This window comes from Macrosteles quadrilineatus, unplaced genomic scaffold (assembly GCF_028750875.1).
Source record: "Macrosteles quadrilineatus isolate MER2022 unplaced genomic scaffold, UCM_ALF_1.0 Scaffold_28__1_contigs__length_1566739, whole genome shotgun sequence".
In the NCBI taxonomy this organism is placed as follows: domain Eukaryota; kingdom Metazoa; phylum Arthropoda; class Insecta; order Hemiptera; family Cicadellidae; genus Macrosteles; species Macrosteles quadrilineatus.
Window position 1 is genome coordinate 1,442,120 of NW_026542621.1, and position 15,960 is coordinate 1,458,079.

Genomic DNA, 15,960 nt, shown 5'->3' on the forward strand with positions numbered 1-15,960 from the left:
GCACCATTCTGTTCACCAATGATGCCAGTAAGCGGCAAGCCACCTCGTTGCGGCGTACATGCAATCTATGGAGCAAAAGCAGCCCTTACTAAAGATTTGCCCCTCATATAGCATATACATAAATTAGTAAAAATAGTTATTTTGGTCTTTGGGGACATAAGAATGAAAAAGTAAATCAGTTCCGGGTCTAGATGTTACTGTGCCAAGTAGGGTATAGCTTCTTCTCTACTGGCATATTCGCTAAAAGGGCAAAAAACTACATTTTTGTACTATCTGAAAACAGAAAGAGGTTAGTCGGTAAGTATAATATTCAATGACCATATAGGGACTCAATACTCATCTTTTGAAATTATTGCATTGAAATGTATCAACTTACTCTTTTTTCAGGAAAATATAGAAACATTACGGAAAGATTTTGAGGGGAAAACAGTCTCAAACAATCCTGTCAAAGTGACTCCTCAGTTGGTAAAGAGATCTAGGGAGGAGGTAGGTGATTCTCTCTCCTCTCCTCCCACCACAAATGTATGACTACTCTTCTTTATCTTTACAACTAGACTCTAGGCTAGTAATTAAGTCATGTGGATTATTAGTTATAATAATGTTTGTCAACATTTCTTGATTTTGTACTGTCAGTCGAGCAACTAAATACAGTAGAACTCTTAATAATCCGAATCAATTAAGACAGTACCACATTCAGATAATCAAAAATTCGGATGGTAAGATTTGTACAGAAATTTGGGGTATTTTACAGAAAATAGAACTGTTGTATAGTTTTACTAGCTTTAATAATTATTAATTATACAAAACACTTCTGCAAAGATCGTGGAGGACTATTATGATTTTCCTCAACCGTGGGAGACGATTATCATGTCTACAAGACTTTGTAAGATACAAACAATGGGGGAATGGCACAAGATGTAATGGTTAGACTGGGGAAAGGTGTAGGATTTTAAGTGTTGGACATCTAGTCTGGGATAAAGATATACCAAAGACTACAAAATTACCATGTATAAGACTTATCATATACTGATAGTTACCTATGGTGCAGAAGTTTGGAATATAACAGAGAGGAAATAGAGCGGGGTTCAGGCGGGGGAATGAAGTTTGTAAGAAATTTTAAAGGGAAAACAAGATTGGATAGAACCTAATTCTGACAGACCAAAAGTTAGCTTACTACATAATTCTCATCAAAAAGAGCACTGATGATTCTTAATGGAGACAAGTAGCCTATCTATTTTCTTTGAACTCTTCTTTACGCACAAAAAAACCCATCTTAAAGCAGAGTTAAAAGTTTTCGTTCTTTCAATTCGCGCCCTCAAATCTTTAAGTTGAATTTGTATTATCTTACATTTTTATAAATATATACATAGTTGGGAAAGTTAGTAGGGGTGTGCGAATTTTCAAACCTCCCCGTGCTTCATGCTTCGTATTATAAAGTCACAACAGTAACTTCAGCATATTATGACATCTTCCTTAACTCTAAAGTCTACACGACCATTTTCAAGGTCGATAATTTTGTTGTGTCATTAAAATCACTCGTCTCAGCTGCCTAGTGTACAATGCTCCAATACGATAGGCTTACTGCAACCTTCCGGCATGGAAACATAAGACTGAAGACTGTCAACCATTCTTATTTAATTAATTAACAATAGCCTGAATTTAGCAGCAATTTAAATGGTAGATAAAGGAGGATAGCAGCTAGGATAACAGCCTTTTTCTACCATTTAAAATCCTGGCCTAGAGCCTTTCCTTAAACAAAACTTGGCAGCAATTTAGTTTGTATTTGTTTATCAGGCAGTTATCTATTAAATTTGTATAGCTTTTAAATACATTCTCTTAGCTTAGTTAATATTAGGATCTACTTTTTGTAATGTGAACTTAAAGTACAGTAGGATGACGAAATAAGTCGTCTGAAAGTGTTGTCTGAGTAGCAACTAGTAAGCTATGAGGTTAGAACTGCACTTCACAGTCTTTAGCATACTTCTGAACAAGACACAAACTACCCTGAATTAATTTCTATGAAAATAATCAGCAACATTTTTATCTATTTTTGAACAGAGAAATATCTTTTTTAACTCTACTTTCTTGTTTTGTTACACAATTTGGTCTGCAATCGGAATATTTTATTTCTAAACGTCATGGTATTTTAGGTGAGGTCAATACTTCAGTATGATAAATATTTTTCGGCATCTCTCACCTTATTGAAATCAGGAGAACACAGTCCTTGTCATATCACAGTTAATTGCACATACACACGGATAAAAATACAACTAAATATAAAATCGCAGACTAAAGTTCTCAACTCCGACATTTCGCCGCACCAATAAAAACAAAGCGGTGTTTTCAAGGTTATTTTGTCTTCTCACGTTAACGTTGTGAGCGCCTAACCACGGAGTCGTGGTTAGGGACTCACAACGATCAACAAACATCAACATATATCAGTCATTAGTTTATCTTTGGCTCAATTAAATGTCCGTTGTATTACTTACAGCTCTGACAAAGAATCTAATTATCAAGACCTAGGACTAATTATGTAGGTGGCCCTGGGTACATTTTGAGTGACGTCATATAAGCGTTATACAAATAGCATTCTTTCATAATTAAACTATATTTAATTTGGTTCATGGGTTTTAAATACCGTACACAATATAACATAATAAAACAAATTTTACCGTAACTGACCAACAATAGACAATAAAATACACTTAAATTATATCCATACAATAATGCTTGTGAAAGATTAAATATCTATAAAAACATACTTAGTTATAAACATGACTACAGTTTAGTTAAAGAGTTGCACATGAAACCATAAACTGTTAAACAACAATTATTAATGCCGTTACAAAACACTAATGGGTTTGAGATTGCATTAGTACCCTTGTAGTAAATTAAGGAAGTCTAAAACATACAATAAAGTGAGAAATGTAAACAAAGTGATAATACTTTTCAGCTCTTAAACAACTACAGTATTAGAATTTTATGAGTACTTGGCACAACTTGACCTCACTCTCAGTATTCAAAAGACTGAATCTCGACCCCTATTACAATTAGCTTATATAATCCTCAAAAACGGCTTTTACCAAATACTAAAGAACTTGAGCGAGCAATACAATTGATTTTAACAAACAAAGTACTGATGAATTTTAGATGCAAAAACAGCTCTTGGATGCTGAGCTAGATCTGTTTAATCAACAGCAAGAGGGGAAAGATACGACTGAGCTACAAAAGCGAGTTATAGAACTCAAGACAAAAGCTCACAGCCTTGGACTGCTCACTAACAACGGAGTCTTGCGTCTCTCTCGTGGTGGAGCTCGATACCGAACTGTCAGGTAAGGTTTTAATTTAGTGAAATTACCCTTATTATCAGTAATAAACACAATCAAAGCTCAGGCTAGCACAGTAGTTGCGAAGTCAAAAGGTTTCCGCCATTATTTCTTTAGTTAGAAAATACTCATAAACTACAAAAATCCCTTTACTGAAAGAAGATAGTGGCTTAAATTATAACTAACATAAGCTGTAAAAAAAATGTTAATTAGGTATGAAAAACATCTGGACTGTCATTTTCTCTAGTTTTTTATGTGCATAATTACAAAATGAGAACTATTATAATGTTGGTTTAGTAATCTTCTCCTGTGCTAAGTGTTTTTTGTGGGAAAAATAAATAGCTTAGATAGGTTAGGATAAATAGGTGGGGTTGATAGGGTAACTAATTAGGTAAATGTAGAACATTAGGACACTTGAAAACCGGAGTAGTTGCTTTATTTCTTGAAACAAAGTGTAGTCAAGTGTAAATGCTTTGATGACTGGGCTTATGGCAGATAAAATAAAATTTTATAGCTTCCTTGGCCTAGTACAGTCTAACCTTGATATAACGAACCTCGATATAAAAAATTTCTTGATATAACGAACTTTTTTAAATCCCCTAGAACAGGTTAAAAAAGCAAGTGTTATTTCACAAATCTTTAGTGTAAATAAACTACAGCCCTATTGTCAGGATCTAATATTATGTCTGAAAATTAGCTTTCTCAACTCCTTGACCTTGTCACTAGACAGTAGACTTAAATAGTTTCCCACACATACTATAGCTTTTTACTGAAGATGTAGAAATGTATTAAACTTTTAGATTTATTCTAAGCCTTAAAATTAAAGCAAGTATAGTTTGTTTTTTCTTCCTTCAATTTCATAACGATTTCAAGTTATGTGCAAGCTATTTCTTAATTTAATGTTTTCAACAAGATTATCTCATAAACAATTTGGACATTAAAGTAATTGCGATTACAGCTGTGTTTAAATTCCTCCTAATGATTTGGTTTGTATTTAGGGGTAGGGGAGGTTTCAACCCCCATTCGACGGTGGATCATCGTCCTACTAAACTGCTGGTCTCAGGGTTCGAGAGTGATGACAAGGCAGAAGTTCTTCAACATTTCACGGTAAGGATTTTACTTGGTCAAGATATATTGTTGGAGCATTTGTTTTATAACTATTTAGGAGTTGGGTTGAGATTACCCTGCAGTTGAGATTGCCAAAAGCTCAGAACGGGGCAAAGCCTTTCCAAAACTAAATCCTGAAAAATTACAATCCTGGGGGGGTTGAAATTTTGAATAGTAATTAAAAATAAAAATTAATCAAAAACAATTATAACATGTGTAAGGGTACGCGGAATTGGCTAGCTTCGGAACTTGTTAACCCCATGTTAAATTCCCTCTCTTGAAATTTGGTCGTTGGTCCCTCGGCGGAACTTGCTAACTACCACTGAGAAGCCACGCACACCGCCCAATAGGAGCCAAGCTTGAAAAGCTTTGACTAGTGTTATTAAAAGTGTTGTAACTACTTACGTATCGGTGCAGTTTTTACGAACTATTAGCAGAAAGAGCAATTTAGTAGATTAAATAATAACTGTAGATTAATATGAAGATTAGGCTGTTGTTAGTCTTTGATTGGACTCAGTTGGTCTAAGAAAAAACAGCTGAGAATCAATGGAAAATGTCAGCTTTGGTTCATCGGTTGCTATGCAATGATTTGTCACGATTTTGGGATACGATGATGATATCTTTGCAATTGATGGGGACATTCAAGATTTTGCCGCGGTCATGGCATACAATGGGGATGTCTTCATGATCGCGGGAGGCAATGATTAAATGTCTTTGCCATCACAAGGAATATTCCAAATTTTGTTGTGATTGCAGGAGATACAATGTTTTTGCTAGGGGTGTGAGAATATTTGAAAGTCCGAATACTTGAACGAATACTGCAGTATTCGAGCCCGGCTCCATAATAATGAGTATATTCGATCATTCTAATAGTAAATAAACCCAGAAATAATCTTTAACCCAATCAAATAAATCATGTTATTGTGTTGTTTTATTTCATCCCAACATTTCATGCTTTGTATTATAAATCACAACGGCGACTTCATCAATTACAACAATCTTCCTTAAGTCTACACGCCCATTTCCAAGGATTTTTTCTAAAGTCATTATTAAAATCACTCCGCTTTGCTCCAATTAACTAAAAATATATTTAGCAGTAATTTAATTTGTGTCAGTTTATCAAACAGATATATATTTGTATAACTTTGAAACAAATTCTCCTTGCTTTGTTATTATTAGAATCTACTTTTTGTAATGTGAACTAAAAGTGCAGTAGTCTGACAAAAAAATGTGTCTGAATAGTAACTAGCCAGACACGAGGTTTCTACGAGGTTAGAACTGCACTTCACAGTCTTTAGCATAGATTAAACATACTCGTCAAGGAGGAGTATCTCATTCGTCATAATTATCTTTACATGGAATAACAGTGTTCAGATATAAACTTTTTTTGCTACAATACTTTTAGTAACATATTATTTGTTTATAACTGGAACAGTATTATTGTATAGATTGCAGAACATTTGCAATTGATATTATTATAAGTTTTGATGTTAGGTATTTTCGCCCTTTGCTTTTACTTCATTATAACCTCCAGTCTTTCATTGTCGTCTGTTGAATGTGAACAGCTAGAAACTACGACTGTCTAGAGTCTTAGTACTGAATGCATTAATAATGTTTAAAAGTTTAAATTAAACACCAAGTTGTTGTGTTGGTTGAAAAAAAGTAGGTAACCAGTTGTGTAAAATTATCTTGTCAAAATGTTTCTTATATTGTACTTTATTATGGCTATGACTTATCTTTGTAGTACAATAGGTTTTTAAAAAGCCTTTATCTTAACTGTGTTTCTTTCGTGACACAATCCTGTTAGGAGTTAAAGGTTTTTATAATGTGTGGTACCGTAATTGTTGTAAGAAAACAATGGATGTAGAAGACTATTCATTTTCATAGTAATGTCAATGTAATAAACATGAGAAAAATACTGGAAGCCCCGTACCGTACCGATTTTGTACCAAGAACAAATTGGTAAAGGTAAAAATAGATTATTTAAAATGTTACGTTGGTTCAGGATTATTAAAGTTACATTGGTAGAGTTCCAAAGCTGTGATTTGGAAACTCTTTGTAGTGTACAATAGTAACGTTAATATTTGCTAGGTAATATTGGATATTCAAAAATATTATGGAGTATTCAATTTGCACACCCCTAGTTTTCGCAATTAGGAGAGATGCTCTCATTTTTTTAGCAAATTTCTTTTTAACTACTAAAAATTTCAAAACCATCAAAACAATAACCTAACCGATAAAAACTACAACCGACACATCACTAAAATCAAGAGTAAATCAAGTGACATGGTGGCAATAACATTTTTAGTGCAGTAAAATTACAACTTCAAACCCTTGCAAGACCTGTACAAACTTCATGAGGCCTGTATTATTGTTTTTATACAAATTCAATGAGTCCCAAGTAGCACACAAATATGGCCTATCTTAGAGATCTAACATCAAAATAACAGTCAATTTTATTTTTTGTATTTTTGTGCTTAAATATATTGTTTACTTATTTATTACAGATTATCAACTACACTAACCTGACTTGTTGCCAAAACTAAGGCAAGACATATAAAGAAAGAGCACTTGTTACCTTGGTTACCCTATGTGGGTTACTGGAGTTACTGATATACCACAATCTGTTTCAGAAATTCGGCGAAGTAGCTGATCACATATGGGATGAGGCAACTCCGGCATTGGTCATTCAGTTCAAAACCCGCAAAGACGCAGAAACCGCGATGGCCAAAGGTCGCAATTTTCAGGACAGGTTACTCTCCGTCACATGGTTCAACTCAGCTCCAAACATGGGCATGAGGTACAGATAAGTGATAGCTCAAAGATTATTTAAGCTGTATTTACTGGTCAATCTTTACAAGTACAACTTACGGTGAAATGATTTTAGTAAGACTAAATTACTTACTGCTCCTATCACAGCTCAACAAATTTAGTTGAATTAGTACATGTTTTGGTGTTAAAACACCATCGTCAGCTTCAGGTACTTGTAGAGTTGATCAGTTGTAGACATCGTCAAAGGTTAAACATAATACGGCACAAACAAAATTACAAAAAGTACAAAATGACATTGAAACATTTAAAAAACAGGCCTGTTCTAAAAAAGTGACTGACCGCTAAGGTAGCAAGGGACGGACTGGACGAACTTATCTATCTCTTACCAATTGTGTGAGAGAGATATTGGGCAAGGGTCAGCTGTTGTAGGATGGACAGAGTTTTTGATTCAAAAATTAGAAAAACCAATTTATACCCTACGAATCCCCCCCCCCCCCCATAAAACTTTGTTACAATGGTCCGATCACGCTGGTTTGCGAACTCTTCGAATTAACATAGGTTTACACGTTTGTACCAAATTTCATCAAAATCGGATAATTTTTACTTGAGTGATCATAAATATATATGAATGTGAACAGATGGTATTTTTGCCTCTGGGGACATCAAAACACAAAAGTAAATCGGTCCTGGGTCCAGGTCTTACCATGAGAACTACGGTAATAGCTTAATCCCTATATGGGAAATTCGCTAAAATGACTTAAAAACGATTAACACTATATTGGCAGCAATGTAGTGAGACGATGTTGATATGTTCACAGCAACATCGTCGGTAATTTCCCTCTATCGCAGTACAACAATAATAATTTTCCGCGGTCGCGGCAACACCCGTGATTATCTCTTGCTGTCAACGAGAACAACTGCAATTATTTGGAATCATTCAAATACAAAACTTGCCAAGACTGTTATTGTATGTTCTTATTGTTGAATTCTGTATTATTGGTCTTGGGGCAACCTTTGGGTCCTGGGTAGTGATGGATCGTCGGTACCACTTTTTCAAAGTCGGTACCGGTACCTAACCAAAATCGATTCTTGGTTCCGGTACCATCGGTACCATATCTTATTTTTTTTAGGATAGACTACTTAATTATTTAAAAAAATATATATATCCATCCAGTATTTCAATTTTACAGTATTTTGCATTAGTATAGGTTGGTACAAAACTTAAGGAATTTAGAAAATAAAACTTATTTGTATAAAAAAACCACATTAATAGCCAAACACATTCAAATAAAAATAATATATAATGTAGCAGAAGTGTTAAAAATATTTGATGAATTTGTGTTGATGCCAAAATTTATTGATTCTCGATACCGATACTTAATACAAATACCATTTTTAAATAGTTTTACCAAGTTTTCTGAAAGGATTAGTTACTATACAACAGCCCCTGTCTTTATGTCATTCTATTAAGTATTTTTGAGGTAGGCTATTAGGGTGTTTTTCAAGTAAAAAAATGTATGTAGCAATCAAACATTCTAACTAGCCAATATCCAAGTGTAAACCCTTCTTTGTGACGTAAATTTCCTGATGACGAAACGTAGATGGTAACTTGGGAAATTACGTCTCCTTAACAATAAACGAGGTCCCAGGAATCGCTTGAGTCATTTTGGGGGGATTTTCCCAGGAGTCGATAGTGATTAGGATAGCCTCAACTTTGATAGCCTCGGTTATCAGAGCTCGGAACAAACCTAGCGGGTTACCAGACACCACACTTTTTAATCACCGCTCTAGTCAGTGGAGTTATTGGGGAATCGATAATTCTGACGGGACTCTGTGGGCAATAGCTACCTGACACGCTACTAACTACTTAAAATTAAACAAACAGTAATCTAAGTAGCCTAGTCACCCTGCTTACCTACAGGGTTGAGGTACACGTGATAACCTGAAACAGACAAGGCCAGCTTAAGATAATTTAATCTTGCTTATGCAGTCTAAATGCCACAGAGTAAGCTACACAAAAACCAAGTTCACTTCATATTTTATTTTGTCTTTGTAACGTAGGCCTACTTGAATGATACATCTGCTTTACGAATGATATTTTTTTAAATATATCTTTCTTGCTACTGTTCTTGAGATAAAAAGTATATTTATTTGTTCTTAATTTCAGAAACTCCAGATCTGTTATCTTGTTGAATGACACCTCCATGTCCGATTTACTTTCGGAGCATGAAGATGAAGACGAGGCTGTAAGTATACAATTAGCCTTTTTCATTATTACAGGAATAAATAAAGAAATATTGTTGTAGTAATGACTTAGAATAAAAAAATGTTTGCTGATTGACAATTTGCCTGATGTGACAAGCATTACCTTTGTTGGTGATAGCCAGTCCATATAAATAATTAGTATAAGAGATATCCAATTTAAACAACTAAAAAGTAACATGCTGGTAGCCTTAGTCATTTTATCGCATAGCAGCCATTTCATTGTAATTTTCTAGTTTTGTTTCTATTTTTTTACAATGTGTTTACAATAGAAATTGTTTCTTTTATATCCCTGTGTCATGGCTGCAGGGAAGGGGCATTTTAAAACTTTTTATTTCATGTAGTTCATTTTTGTTTTGTGGGAGTCAGCTTATAAGAGTTACTGCTACACCAGGTTGAAAATACAAGTATTATTGACTTGATCATACAAGGAAGGATCTTTTAGACTAATGATTTAGTTTTAAAACATTCTAGTTTCATAGTAGTGTAGTAGTAACAAATTTCAATAAATGTTTCAGTTACGATTAAGCATTGACCAAAATGAAGACTTATTGTTACAAGATGAAGAAGAAGAGGAAGATGAAGAGAGGTCATGGAGACGATAGCAATGACCTTTCGATCCGAGTGTAGATGAACTAAGCATACAAACAAAAATGTGATCTTGTCCATAAATGTAACTATGTATATGTATATGTTTTCAGTTGAGCATTTACCACAATGAGGCTTAACTGTTAGTAATTGGTAGTTATTACTGGACATTCAAACTATTATTTCATTTTCACTAGAGAGATACACAGCTTTTGTGAGTGAAATCTATGTATTAAAACTATACATTTTTTACTTCTATATATCATAACTTAAGTATACTATAAAATATTTCCTCTATGTGAAAAGTTTCTGTAAGATATTGTATTACTTATTGAAAAATTTGATATTTTTATAGTCATTGTTTTTCAGAAAGAGTTGTTGCAATGTGGTATTTATCTGGTATGGTACCATAACTACAGTAAACTCCTATATTTTGAGCCCCGAATATTTGAATTGCTTACAGAAAGAGTTTTAAACCTAATATATCGTTATTAAAGAAGGCAGAAGTTCTAATTGCGATAAAATCCTCACAGACCTGTCGACATCAACATCATTCTTCACAATTTTTCGATCACGAAATCTTCTCAAACATGTTTTTGCAATTGTGATAGTAAAAGCTTAGCTTAACTCTGCCTATTTTCTATAAATTACCCTGAATTTCGGTAACCCCAGTTATCCAAATTTTTGTATATCCAAATGTGGTATGCAGTTCCAATTAATTTGGATAAATGAAGTTCAACTGTAGTAATTTCACTATGAGTTTTCATGTGAGGTAATCTGTTTTTGTGGATCCATAATAATGCTAATAACTAAGCAAAGCATGGTCCGGTCCTTTAAAAAATGTTGAGAAACTTAAAATTTACATTTAACGAACATTATACTATCTATAGATCCTAGATAAGTTTTAGGTAGTTATTTTTGTGATGTTTACGTTTTACCGTTAGACTGCTGTTTTTGATTATTCAGTTGAATAAAAATGTGTAACAATTTGACTTGTTTTCTTGACCATACATATAACTGTATTTCATTTTACAGTCTAGATAATTATTTCTGCATAAAATATAACAATTTATTTATAGTCATAATAGATGGATGTTTTTTATTCAGCAATGAATATTTTTTTGCCACACTACACTGTTTTAACCCCTACTACTCTCTTATCGGCCGTGAGCCGACATCGTCCGTTTCGCGATCGTATCACATGTAGGCTTCCAAAAAAGAGAATACTTTTTTTATTTTATATTTTATTAGTGTAATTTGAATTTAAAAATCTGATAGGCTTAATGACCTGCACAATAAATGAAACTTAGGGCATGGGGCGGGGCCCAAAATTGAGAGTAGAAAGGGTTAAGAGAATTTACACGCATGAAATTGGTCCGGAAAACAGCTGTTTGTCGCTTGCTTAATCAAATGTGGTTTCATTATGTACTACTGTACTGTAGTGGATTTTTACCGGACACAAGCTGATTTGAAAATGTCTGATAGTTATAGTGAAATACACAATATAGAAGTAAGGGCTTAAACGGTTTGTAATAATCTTTTACCTACGACCGTATTTTAAAGTAGCCGTTTCAGTACAGTTTTTAGAATTGAAAAGTATCTCATAACAGCATTGTTTACTTTCATAACAGCATAGTTTTACTCATAACAACACAGGTAACGGACCAATGAGGTTCAAGGATTGAGAGAGGAGAAGCAAAATCGTAATGATTCGAAATTCAACTAATCAGCTGTTCAGGCCAATTTAATTGTTGATTGGTGCAATTAGTGTTTGGTATAATGTTTCGTTGCATCACTGTCAGTGGCAATGAGAGGTTAAAAACAAAAACATGACCTCTCTTAGAAGTTATGATTAGTGATTTTTAGTAACAAAAACACCAGGTAAAGTAGTGTATGCAACTCGCGTAAATAGTGTTAACGACACTCGTAGAAGTGTTTAAGGCACGAGCCTACTCGTGTCTTTAACATTATCTTCACACAATCGTTGCGTAAACTACTATTACCACCTTAAACAAGGAAACAATACAAGAAAATGATATGTGTGAAAATAAACGTAATAACAAACAATCATAGGTAAAGTAGTGTAAGCAACTCGTGTAGTTTGCCTTTACGACACTCGTAATTCTTGGGTCTTAAAGACTAACTTTACGGGATCGTTGTGTAAACTACTACTGTATTTAAAAATAATGTATTAACCGTCCCAAGACTTTTTTGTCACCCGGTATAGAAATGGTACAATTGAAAAGAATAATGTTTGCATTTCTGAAATCTATTAGTTTACAATATCAAGTTTGCTAACATAAATCTGCTCATCTTTTCAGAGGTAACACGAATACAAATTTCATACGACCGTCAAATAAATATTGTTCAAACCTTACATAATTTCAAAAAATACACATTTTATTGCACAACGAATTGTTTGAATGTCAGATTTTGTTTCTTGGGCTTGTTTGCAAATTTATGAAAATTGGTGAGTGTAAAAGTTAGAACAAGGTTTTTGGACATTATGGATGGTATTATGCTTAAGGACTTTCAAAGGAGATATTATTTAATGTCAAATTAATAAAAATATAAAAAAATTCTATTTCATCGATATGCAATGAATTTTTTGGTTTCGTAGTAAACTTAATAAAATGTTTCAAAATTACCAAAATTTTTAATTCAGGATCAAGTTGATGAATGTCGATTATGTACGTCTCACCTCAACGATATTTTGCTGTTGAGAGACAACATAAAATAACATAATCTCTTAGATGGGAGTTCAAGATTATTTGACATCACAGTTGATAGTGGATAGCTGTTTGGCTAGCTGGTCAACACTAAGATATGCCAGCACAATGTATTCAGAGTGCCGATCTATTTTTCTCTTATGCAGTTACTTCTCAACATTTATGTTTGCCTATTCCCAAAAGCTACTCGCAAGGCATTGTCCTCAAGTTGTACCAATATCTGATTTCGACCGGGACAGGTACATGGGCGTCTGGTATCAACAAGCTCAGTTCAAGTCTTTCCTAAGAGAGGAAGTTATGTGCAAACACGTCGTCTACAAACCTGTGGGAGAGAACGGGTTTCGCCTTGAGGCTCGAATGTTGGCAAGAGTGCTAAACGGGCCAGTATCGATATACGGTGTTGCCAAGCCTATTAGACCCTCAAACGATTTAACAGGTGAATATGTGGTGACTATGTTTGGGGAAGCGACGAACAAAGATATTTCTTACAATATATTGTTCACCGATTATGATAGGATATCCATTGTTTGGAGTTGTGACTCGTTTTACAAGCTATGGAGCAAGCAGAACATTCAAGTGTTGACGAGAGACAGAAAGATGAACTCGACGACGTTGTTGGCCTCAACGCTAAAGACACTGCTACCTCAGCAGCTGGACCATTATCTTGATCTGCTAAGTCCGATAGATCAGAGTGAGTGTGAGGAAATTTTGCCTCAGTGATTGAGCATCTTTTTTATACAATTAAAATAATTTAACATATTTTGTGGAAAGTTAAGTCAATAGATTGAGTTACTTAAGCACGACTATTAGTTCTAACTATTGCTGAAATCATCTTGGTTAAACCTAGATTGAGGAATAGTATATTTCATGATTTGTACAATACCGAAAGTGGCATTTTCCAGAGCAAGCTCAAGTTTCATGTGTGAGGCGCTGTAAAGCAAATGACAGTAATAATTAGAGCAAGTGCTGGAAAATAACTTTCGGTTCAAGCTATGAACGATACTATTCATCAAGACGCAAAAATACTCAAAAAATTACAGACCTCAGTAAAATTAAAACTATTATACTTCCTAATTAATTTTATTTTTTATGAAAATAAAAGCTGAAAGGTTGTAGTAAACCTGCATAACCACGTGAAAATTAAAAGTTTAAGTTCATGCTTATGTTTATTGCACAGCAAATCTAGCTAATGAATATTTTTCTTTTCATTTATTTGTATTGCTGAGCAATAAAAACAGCTGATTTCAATAATGAGAATAAATTGTAAAGTAAACACTAGCACACATAGTGGGCATGGAGGACTGATTAAGAGCAAGGGGAAGTAAATTTAGAGCAAGGAAAATTTATCAGCTGTTATCGAAACTAGCTACTTTCAGTATGGAAAGATAAAAAATTTTAAAATACAAAAAATGTGAATTGTTATTTGTTTTACCTATGGCCGTTTTTTAGACTAGCTGTTTTGGTTCAGTTCTTAGAATTGAAAGGATTCACTTTTGTTTTCTCAATTAACACTTTTAACAGCATTGTTTTACTTAACAACATGAGTGACGGACCAATGAGGTTTAAGAATTGAGAGGAAAGAAGTAAAGTTGTAATGCTTCGAACTTAAACTACACAGCTGTTAAGACAAATTTAATTTTTTAATGAGAGGTGCAATTAGTGGTTTGTACAATGAGTCGTTGCATGACTGTCAGTGGCAATGAGAGGTTATAAACGAAAACATATCCTCTCATAGAAGTTATGAGTAGTGGTTGTTAGTAATTAAAAAACGGTTGTAGGTAAAGTAATGAACGCAACTCGTGTAAATAGTCCTAACAACAGTCGTAGAAGTTTTTAAGACACTGGCCAAGGCTCGTATCTTAAATTGTTTACTCGTGTTATTAACATTATCTTTATGTGATTGTTGCATAAACTACTAAAGTATACAAAAGTGGGAAGTTTTGGGCAGCTTAGGAGAGGTGGGTGGTGCGCGGGAGAGGGGGTGGCGCGGGAGAGGGGTAGGCACGGGAAAGAGGGGGAGTGCGGGAGAGAGGGCAGCCATGGAGAGAGCAGGAATGGCGCCTTGGTACCGTGAAACATCTGGTTACTGTTCAAGCACCTGCCAGTCTGTCTGAAGAGATGGGGATATATATCCGCTTCCTGTCCAGAACATCAAAAACCATAAGCGGGTATATCCGCCACCCGTCCGTGAAGGGTTAACTGCTGTTTATTACTATTAGGATAGACTAACAATAACAAATTATATTCTGAATATGGTGAACTATTGATTTTAAAAAGTTAAACTTTAACTATTAAGTGTGTTTTAGGTTTTTTTAAATACACACGACCATTACGGTACCAATTATTTGTTACACTCTGATATCTATTCCATTATATGTAGAAATTAAACATTACTAAAAACTGTATTTTACGCATTCAATCCTAAATCGGTCTTGGTCTGTGACAGTCAAAGCAAAACCGTGCCAATAAACTTTATTTATACCATAATTTGTATCAGTTTATGAAAAATACTTACTACGTTTTGTCACAAATAAAAATGCCAATATAATGAAAAACCTTTATATTGGCAATAGCTAATTAATTAATTACTCTTTACTTAAATCCTTGGTCGCCTGATACTTTACATCCAGAGGTCTGTGCTTAGACCTCCGTCTACATATACTGTAGATAAATAATATTATGGTATAAGTACCGATGGTTCCAGTATCCAGTACGTTGAGTGCGGGCCAGTCACCAAGGACCAGCCGCACGCTCAGGCCGGCCCGGTCATCTGTACCTGGCCAGGTCCCAATGAAATAAACCAGTCAGTGTGGCGCAACCTTGTGGAAAGAACCGGAGTTATTGCGAGACCAGTTACTTGCCAATTGCACAATTTATTGACTTTGGGCATTTATTGGCGTATTCATTTTGTTTTTTTGCTTTTTATGAGACACAACAATATGTTTTGTTGTTTATTATTTTAGTTTATCTGCCTTTTATTTTAATAAAGATGGACTCCCAAATACCAAATTGTTATCAGCAGTTCCATGATTCACTGTGATTGAAATAAACAATGGTTGGGAGGGATAAGGGCTGTATATAGTTGTAAATATTAGTTGTAGTGATTCAACATTTTTAGTGTGAAAAACAGTGTTTGTGAGACCAAAAATGGAGTATTTTCGTAACCATGCCCATAA

At 34.3% G+C, this 15,960-nt stretch overlaps 2 protein-coding genes across 2 annotated transcripts in view; both read left to right on the top strand.

Annotated features, from left to right (window-relative positions):
* LOC129005629 (RNA-binding protein 27-like) overlaps positions 1-11,042 on the top strand; it is an 83,227-nt gene extending 72,185 nt beyond the window's left edge. The window contains exons 18-23 of the mRNA XM_054434585.1: positions 388-522; positions 3,151-3,332; positions 4,325-4,433; positions 7,067-7,233; positions 9,373-9,451; positions 9,986-11,042. Of these exons, the coding sequence (XP_054290560.1) occupies positions 388-522; positions 3,151-3,332; positions 4,325-4,433; positions 7,067-7,233; positions 9,373-9,451; positions 9,986-10,072 (759 nt within the window). The 3' untranslated portion in view covers positions 10,073-11,042. The remainder of the gene's footprint in view (positions 1-387; positions 523-3,150; positions 3,333-4,324; positions 4,434-7,066; positions 7,234-9,372; positions 9,452-9,985) is intronic.
* Positions 11,043-12,850: 1,808 nt separating this feature from the next.
* On the top strand, positions 12,851-14,362 carry LOC129005638 (apolipoprotein D-like). The gene has a single exon (XM_054434597.1). It carries the CDS (start codon positions 12,893-12,895, stop codon positions 13,502-13,504), a length of 612 nt encoding a protein of 203 aa, XP_054290572.1. The 5' UTR covers positions 12,851-12,892; the 3' UTR covers positions 13,505-14,362.
* The last annotated feature ends 1,598 nt before the right edge of the window (positions 14,363-15,960 follow it).